Below are 8971 nucleotides of genomic sequence, written 5' to 3'. Positions count from 1 at the left end.
GTTCTGCGTTCCGTTGGGGGAACGGCCCCAGTGGCAGGGAACGATCGCAGTGCCCATGGTTTTGTATGGTTCTAATTGCAAGTGCATTTTAAGCAGAGAGACGGAGACTGAAGCAGGAGGGAACACACAGTGGCAGGGTAGGCGTTTTCTCGTGAGGACAAAGAAACGAATCTTTTCTTGATTTTACTGATTCTTGCATAGGTTTTACACCAGCCATTTCCAGAATACACGGCAGTCACCATGTCTGGAGGGTCCTCGGCCAACACAACGTGGGGCACAGTTAATTTCAAAAGGGCAGTAATATATGCAAATTAAGGAAGAGTGGTAACATCAGGAGGGGAAAACCAGGTATAATAATCCTGTAAAACTGTGTATGGCCAAGGCTAACTCAGTAAAGTGCTTCGAAGACCAGATCGAGCACTGCTGAACCCATGTGAAATATCCAGTCACGGAGGTGCCCTGGGGAGGCAGAGACAGTCACACCCCGCACAGCTCCTCCCACAGGCTCACTGCCTGCCAGCCTAGTCTACTTGGTGAGTTCCTGGGCAGTGAGAAGTCCTGTCTCAAAAAAGGAGGGCAATGCCTAAGGAAAGACACCAGAGGCTGCCCTCTGGGTATGTAAGCACACGAATGTGTATAAGCACACACACCTGTGTATGTATAGCGGCTCAGAAATTTACCAAAAATTATTTCTACTTTTTATTTTCTTAGATGGATCCCATTTTACTTGCAAGCTTCTCTCTTGCTCCATAACGAGAAGAAAAAAACCAAACAAACATGTCAATTTAGGTAACAATCTTTTTTAGTTCAAATAAGAAATTCCTTCCTTTTGAGGGCTATATTTCCTTTGGAGTGAATGCAAAATGTTTCCATTTCTCCCTCCCTTGTTTGGCCCTGCTCTTGTTCAAAATCACATCCAGTTGTTTAGAAGGACCTGTGAGATGATGGTGCCAAGGAGGAGAGAATCCTCATCAACATGTGATGTCTCAGGGTCAAATGTCTCTGAGCAGAGTGGATGCCTGTGGCCCGGTGGTCCTTGGTGGGTCCTGGGAAGTGACATGCGTTAAAATCAGACTCTGTCCTCCTCAGACACCTGCACTCATGTCATGTACACACAAACACACACACGCAAACACACACAATTAAAATTAAAGTGTCAGTCAGAAAAGCGATGAGACTGTTTGGTATTTAAAGAATATGTGCTTATTGTGTATAAGTGTATATGAATATTGGTATACAGATGCCACCAAAGGTGTGAAGGTCAGAGGTCATCCTGAGAGAGATGGTTCTCTCCTCCCTCTGTGTGGGTCCAAGGAATAGAACTCCAATTGTTGGGATTGGTGGCAATGCCTTTACCTGCTGAGCCATCTAGGCAGCTTCTGTTTCATATCTATTGATGACATTGGTCATACAACTATATATACATGACATGAGCCACAAAATTACTTGTTAAAATGCTATTTTTTAATTCAATCTTAATAACATGACCATTCAATACAAGACTTTCAATAACGCTGAGCATAGATTTTAATGGTAATAAATACTTGTTGATCCCCTTTTTTCCTGTGAAGAAATTACAATTGAAAAGTCAAGAAGAATAATACAAATTAAAATATTAAAATGAAAAACAGTTGTACCACTAAATGTGCATATATTAATATTTATAAAATTTAAATAATACGGAGCATGTAGTACACTCCTTAAATCCCAGCACTCAGGAGGCAGAGGCAGGGGGAATCTCTGTGAGTTCAAGGTCAAACTGGGCTACCTTGTCAGACCTTATCTGATTTTCTTTCCACTCTTTTGATTTTGTAGCCCATTATTGAAAGTTGTTTCATTTTAGAGAAATAGTACTGCTTAATTTTTCTTTTAAATAACGTTGCTGCTGAAGTTTCCCAAACCCAGCTTGCCACCTTCAGGCAACTGCAAGATTTACAGAGACCATAGCTAAAGATAAAATATTAATTTTTCATCTTTCTCAATATTCCTTGATAGCATTCTGATCTGGTAGTATCTTTGTATTTTTCTCTGTCTTGAAGCATTTCTGGCATTTATTGTAATTGTCTCAGCTTCCAAAGCTTAGTTCATTTTTTTTGCTAGGTACAAAGCTTCCCCATCGTGCTAACTCCACTGTGTTCCTTGGAATGTCTTCCTTGATAACATGTACACTCAATACAATGATTGCGAACAGGACCACCTGCTCACCTCTTGATTATTTTTAAAGGAGAAGAGTTCTACATCTGAGGATGGCTTGTTTCCTTCCTTCCTTCCTTCCTTCCTTCCTTCCTTCCTTCCTTCCTTCCTTCCTTCCTTCCTTCCTTCCTTATTGAGACAAGGTTTCTCTGCGGTAACGGCCCTAGCTGTCTTGGAACTCACTCTGTAGACCAGGCTGACCTCGAACTCACAGAGATCCACCTGCCTCTGCCTCCCAAGTGCTGGGATTAAAGGCATGAGCCACCATCATCCAGCGGCTTGTTTTTTCTTGAATTCCTTCCATTAGGTCTTTTCTAACAACAGCAGCTGAGAGTTCTTTATCCTTTCTGTCAATTCTTGCCTCAGCAACCTCCTCCCTTCTTTCTCCCAAGCTCCAGATGCTTCTATCAGAGAGAAGTAAGGAAGCCCAGAAAGTTCGATTTGAGCCCTTTGCTCAGGAATACTCTTGGATCTCTGTGTTTGCTTTGGTGAGAGGTGGGGAGAAAGACCCTCACTTTATTAGCTAAAAGGAAAGAAAGGAGAGCAAAATACAGAGAATCAGGTTGATATTTAAAGACTGAAACTTGTCTCAAATGTAAACTTTTAACACCAATCTTGACAATTCTTAAAATGCGTCTTCTTCAGTGCCTGTTTCAATGCTCCTAAACACGTTCTGCTATATCTCAGGTAACATCATTGACCAAGTCTTTTCTTTCTGATGCAGGGTCTCACTGTGTAGCCCTGGTTGGCTTGGAACTTGATGTACAGACCAGGTTGGCCTCCAACTCAGAGATCTTCCTGCCTCTGCTCTGGAATTAAAGGCGTGTGCCACCATGCCCTCTCCACGCCTTTTCCTCATCATCACACTCATGCTGTCTTAGTGGCATCTTTCACCACCTGTTTCTCTCTTTCCTTTCCCTCCCCTCCCTTCCCTTCCCTTCCCTCATCCTAACCAGGGGTCAACAAACTCATTAAGTTACTTTTCAGCCTGTGTTCTAATTCTCTTTTCATCCATGTACAGTACAGCTTCTGTCTGCTCTTCTTTACATGACCAATCTTTGCTTTAGTAAAACTAGTGAATTAAAAAAATCCATGTATTTTGATTTCATTGTTCACTCTTTCTATGAGCCACGAGCCACCATGTCCTGTTCTTGGGTTTCTACACATCACTGTTGGTAACTCTTCTTGGTAGCACATAAATAACATATATGATATTTTTGCTTCATGTGTTGCTTTTACTTTACAATATCTGATTATTTGATATTTTGTGTGTGAGTGTGTACAATGTGTGTGGGGGGGAGTAGGTGGGTGAGTGCTCTTACTCACTGTGCAGTCTGATGATAACTGGAAGGCTCTTTAACCATCACAGCAGGAAGCCTATGTTTCCTTTCCTTCCTGAAGACGACGTAATCATGTTATTGCGTTTTTGCAAGTCTTTACAATTGAGCCCTCAATGCTTGGAATAGATGGCTTGGAATCAAGGATGTTTTGAAAAACTGCTCACCGAAGCAATGGCAGTAAAGTACAATCCACACTTCTTATTCTTTGCTTATCCCTTTTGAGCTTTCTCCTGAGTCAAAGGTAACAAGACATAGATTCAATGTTGCTGGGATGCAGACCTTTCTCCCAAAATTTAATCCACACATTTTCTATTTTCACTTTGTGTTTGTGTTTTGTTTACTATTGTAATTTGTATGCCCAATGGTCAAGAAATAACTTTTCTATTATTAATAGCCTAGGTCATTAACTGTAACATATTTTACTTGGCATTGGCTGTGAAAAAAACACTGTTACCATTTGGGCTCTTTGCTTTTATTTTCCATAATTCTTGGCTTCCAGATTTCTTCTGGCTATTTTATTAGGTGATTCTCAATGCATGAAGTCAATTCTATAATAGTTACAAGCGCTGGAAGAACATATCTCTTTTATGTAATTCCAATCCTCACTCTAGTATTGGATTATTAGAATAATTTTGAATCCCGGCTTTCTTGTTTCTCTTTATTTGTTCCCAAGAGAAAGTTTTAAAAGTTTCTTTGTCTTACACATTAAACTACAAATTGCTTTGTAAAAGGTAACCATTATTGGTTTGAAATGATTCTGTTTACTTTTTTGGAAAGGGACTTTGTAAAATAGCTGGTCCTGTACTGAGATACTGAGGCCACCAATATCTTCATAGCCTTACTACAATTGCATATTTTTCTCTTTTCTGACATAATAGTTTGAATTCCCAATGGAAATCAGAAGGTTCAGAGATGGCTTTAATGCTTTGGAGAAACCTGAGTGTTCTCTCATTACCAGGGCTATTGCTAAACTACCTAAGCTGTTAGAAGGTCACACCCAATTTGCTACCATCCAAAATCTGATAAACTACAGCCTGAAACTCATAGCAATTCTCCTGCTTCAGCCTTCTAAGTGCTGGGGCCTTGCTTGCAAGCCACCATACTCAGCTTTGATAAAGTTTATATGTGATACTTGGAGTTGAACCCCAGGGCTTCCCATAGAGTAGATAAAATTGTTGATCACTTCTGTTGAAAAGGAGTTGATACACGAACACTTTAAAGCAAAGTCTTGGATTCTAATAACCTTACATCTTTTTCAGCTTGGTCAAAGAGTTGGGGTGATAGTGAACATCGATTTCTGTTGCTTTCCTGGAAAATTTGATTTAACAGCAGGAACTATTGAAAAGTACAAGAAGCAGACAGAAATGATGACATCACAGCACTTGGGTAGCTGAGGCAAGAAGATGATGAGTTCTAGGTTAGCCTGGGCTACATAGTGATCTTGTTTTAAGTGTAAGATGCGGTTTCCTTCACATTTTGTTACACTTGAGTCTACTTAAGAATCAGCTGGTATTTTAACTGCAGGTCTGGTCCAACAGCATCTCTTCTTCCTTTTCATTCCTTCTCCTTTCTTCCTCTCGCCTCTCCTTCCCTTCCTTCCCTTCTTTCTCTCTCTCCCTCTCATCCACCTCCTCCTTCTCTGAGACAGGGTCTCATTCTGTACTCTAATGGTGGCCTGGAACTCACAGTGATTTTCCTGCCTCTGCCTCCCAAGCACTACGGCCATGGGTGCAAACCACACACTCGGCTTTGATAAAGTCTATGTGTGATACTGGGAATTGAACACCAGGGCCTCCCATAGAGTAGATAAGTACTCTACCACTCAACTATACACCAAGTCCCCAGAGTACCTTTACACACACACACACACCACCCCTGAGAGCGTATCTGTAGAATTCTCAGCAGTTCTGTTTCATTAGGAAAACACTTCCATTAAAAGTCAGTTCATCTCTCCTCTGCAGATAGTGACTACCACCTCCAGACACTGCTACAATTAATAATGGTGTTCTTAAAGTCTGGCTCCTGTGGGCCTTCCCAGCCACTCGGAGGGTGTGGAAACCATGCAAATAAATGTAAATGTAGACTTCCTGGATAGGTGATGAAAGGGTACGAGAACCTAAGTTTTGAAAACTACAGCACTAAAACTTGGCTAGAAACTCAGTAACTGTGTGTCCAGAAAAGGAGAGAGGGTAGTGAGTTGCCCAGGACCACAGTGTGTGAGGACGGCTGCAGCTCCTGGGAAAGGGTCACTTCCAATGGGGTGTGTGGAGATAGAGGAGACCGGTGATGGTGTGGCACCTAAAGGAGGTGTCGCCCTGCTTTACTTTACAATTCAAACCAAACAAACCAAAACCAAAACCGTGAACAAGCCTTCACGTGCTCAGGCGCGGCTTCGCAGCTCAGGCGGAGGCACGTGCAGTGGGCGGGGCGCCTTTGGGGGCGGGGCTCCAGGGCCCTCCCCAGGAGGGCGGGCCGTGCGCGTCCAAGCGGCCGCCGCCACGTCACCGAGCCGCTCCTCCTCCCGTCAGTGCCAGTCGCACGCGCGGAAGTAAACACCCGCACGTCATCAGGGCGCGTCCTCGCCTTTCCCCTCCCATCTCCTCAGCTCGGTGGACGTGATCGCCTCATCTACGGACCGGGTCTATGTCCCGGTTTCCCGCCGTCGCGGGCAGGGCGCCAAGGCGGCAGGAGGAGGGTGAACTGCCAAGAGAGCTCCAGGAAGAGCGGCCGTCAGCTGTTCGCATCGCTGACAGAGGTGCGGTCCGCGGGACGGCGTGGCAGCCGGCGGGAGTTGAGGGGTGAAAAGTACATTTCTGGGTGGCAGAGGAGAGGGGGAGGAGGCTCAGACGTTCTCTTGGTCTTTCAAGTCTGAAGGCGAACTTTGCGTCCAGTGAGCACTTTGGCTTAGAGGGGGGCGGTCCCAAACCCAAGTTAGGCGAAAACCTCGCCTTGGGGTAAGAAAGTGGACCCGAACGCCCAAAATGCGTTCTGCTCTTCAACAGCCTCATAAAGCCTTTGTTCTCTACCCGTTCATCCCCCTCCCCTTCGCCGGGCCGCCAGCCTGCCTTTGGGTACGGTATGAAGGGAGCCCGTTTCCAGGAGCCAGTTTCCATGGTTACCCACCACTTGGCCTTCTGGGATATCAGTCACTCTGAACAGGGACCTAACTTGAACCGTGAATCAGAAGCAAATACAGGTGGCTTCTTATTCTTCTGAGAGTTGTTCCGCTGAGTTCAGGTTTTTGCTCTGTTGTCTAATAAAACTTGGAGTTTTGTGCTTCTGTGGAGGTATGCATGCATGCATGTTGCCTAGTGCTAGACTGACTTTGTCAAGTACTTTGAGTTACACATCAACAATGTTGAAGTTGTTTGACTTTTACCAAAAAGTTACTCCAAGTTTAGAAACTTTGACGTGTGATTTGTCCATAGGTGACGTCACTGGAAAGTCGTGAATTGAGCCTTCCAGTTGTGTGATTTCTTTGCTTTTCTTCGTTCGGTTCTGAGACGTTGTCAGAGACAGCTTCACAGGTCTTTTAATTGCACTGTTTTTGTGTTGTTACAGAAGAGAAAGGATGCACATCGCAGGAGGGAGGAACAACTCCAACTTTTCCTATTCAAAAACAAAGAAAAAAGCTCATTCAAGCTGTGAGGGACAATTCGTTCCTCATTGTTACTGGAAATACAGGAAGTGGTAAAACAACTCAACTCCCTAAATACCTTTATGAAGCAGGTAATCTTCTTCTTGAATACATCTGGAAGCACAAAAGAAACAAAATAAAACTTTAAGGTCTAGTAAAACTGCTGTAGTGTGTAAATGCCCATTTTGCCCACTTCCCCATTTCCCGATCCTTGCTCTGTCTCCTTTGCTTTATTTCAGGCTCAGGGATTGCTGGTGAGTTTTTTTCCATTTTTATTTGCTGTAGTAATAATAGAAGAAGGCTGGGTGTGATAGTACATATTTAGATCCCAGCACTTGTTAGAGGCAAGGGCATCTCTGAACTTTGAGGTTAACATAGTTTATATAGTGAGTTCCAGGCCAGCTATGGTTATATGGTGAGGAAGAAAAAAAATATATCAGATAGATACTAATTTTCTCCTTAGAATAAGGCTGTCTTGTTACCCAGAGAGAACTGAAGTGATTGTGAAGGGAGAAGATAGGTGTTCTCTGTTGCTGGCATTTTTATTATTCTTCCTCCAGAGCTTTATCAGGTAAATATTCTCAGATTCTATCAGCATCAAGCTAACAAATGACTGAGAAAGTGTTTCACTAGTATGACAACATTCTCTGTCTTAAGGTTGGAAAAGAGCAAAATCATTTTGGATATGATTCACATTAAAATAAAAACTAATGGGGGGGGGCTGGAGAGATGGCTCAGCAGATGAGAGTTCTTGCTGCTTTTCTAGGGTCCAGACTTCTGTTCCCAGCACCCACTTTTTCTAGGGTCCAGACTTCTGTTCCCAGCACCCACTTTGAACCTGTAACTCTATCTGTGGGGAATCTGATGCCCTCTTCTGGACTTCTGTGCACCTGAAGGTGTACATTCAAGTACAGAGATATACACACTTTACTCGAAAACATATATTTTAAAACTTAATTATTTTTTCATTTTTTTGGTTTTTCAAGACAGGATTTTTCTGTAGCTTTGGAGCCTGTCCTGGAACTAGGTCTTGTAGACAAGGTCGGCCTAGAACTCACAGACGTACTCCTGCCTCTGCCTCCCAAGTGCTTGGATGGAAGGAATGCACTGTCCAACTTTTAATTAATTTAATTAATTTTATTTTGAGAATGGCCTCCATCTACTCTCTTTATGCTGGCCTCCATCACGTCTGCCCTTATATTAACCTAATCTGATGCATCAAACCTAATTTGACATCTGCTAAGGCATACCATTATTTTCATGTTATTAAGAAAAAAGTGCTACCTAATATATATTGCATCTCCATTTTCATGGTTAAAATATCTTCAGAAATGGGCCAGGCTGCGGTGGCACATGCCTTTAATCCCAGCACTCAGGAGGCAGAGGCAAGCGGATCTCTGTGAGTTCGAGGCCAGCCTGGTCTACAAGAGCTAGTTCCAGGACAGGAACAGAAAGCTACAGAGAAACCCTGTGTCGAAAATTCAAAAAAAAAAATCTTCAGAAACTTATGGAAATGTGGTTTATTTAAGTCCAGTTTTACTTCTGTCCAAGGAAAAGTTTAGGAAGTGTGTGGAGGTTTTTAGATTTCAGTTTTACACTTCTAAAGCCAGGTGCAGTCTTTATGCCTATAGTACCAGCTACTTGGGAGGTAGAGCCAAGACAATCAGTAGAGCTTAGGAATTTTTTTTTTCTTGGTTTTTCGAGACAGTTTCTCTGTGGCTTTGGAGCCTGTCCTGGAACTAGCTCTTGTAGACCAGGCTGGTCTCGAACTCACAGAGATCCACCTGCCTCTGCCTCCCGA

At 43.2% G+C, this 8971-nt stretch overlaps 1 protein-coding gene across 1 annotated transcript in view; it reads left to right on the top strand.

Moving 5' to 3' along the window:
• Positions 1-6082: 6082 nt before the first annotated feature.
• Positions 6083-8971, top strand: part of Dhx40 (DEAH-box helicase 40) — a 47069-nt gene continuing 44180 nt past the window's right edge. Inside the window, exons 1-2 of the mRNA XM_005350469.3 lie at positions 6083-6288; positions 7095-7262. Coding sequence (XP_005350526.1) covers positions 6177-6288; positions 7095-7262 — 280 coding nt within the window. The 5' untranslated portion in view covers positions 6083-6176. The remainder of the gene's footprint in view (positions 6289-7094; positions 7263-8971) is intronic.

The sequence above is a fragment of the Microtus ochrogaster genome, chromosome 7 (assembly GCF_000317375.1).
Source record: "Microtus ochrogaster isolate Prairie Vole_2 chromosome 7, MicOch1.0, whole genome shotgun sequence".
NCBI lineage: Eukaryota > Metazoa > Chordata > Mammalia > Rodentia > Cricetidae > Microtus > Microtus ochrogaster.
Note: the sequence above shows the minus strand (reverse complement) of the source record. Positions and strands in the feature narration are given on the sequence as shown.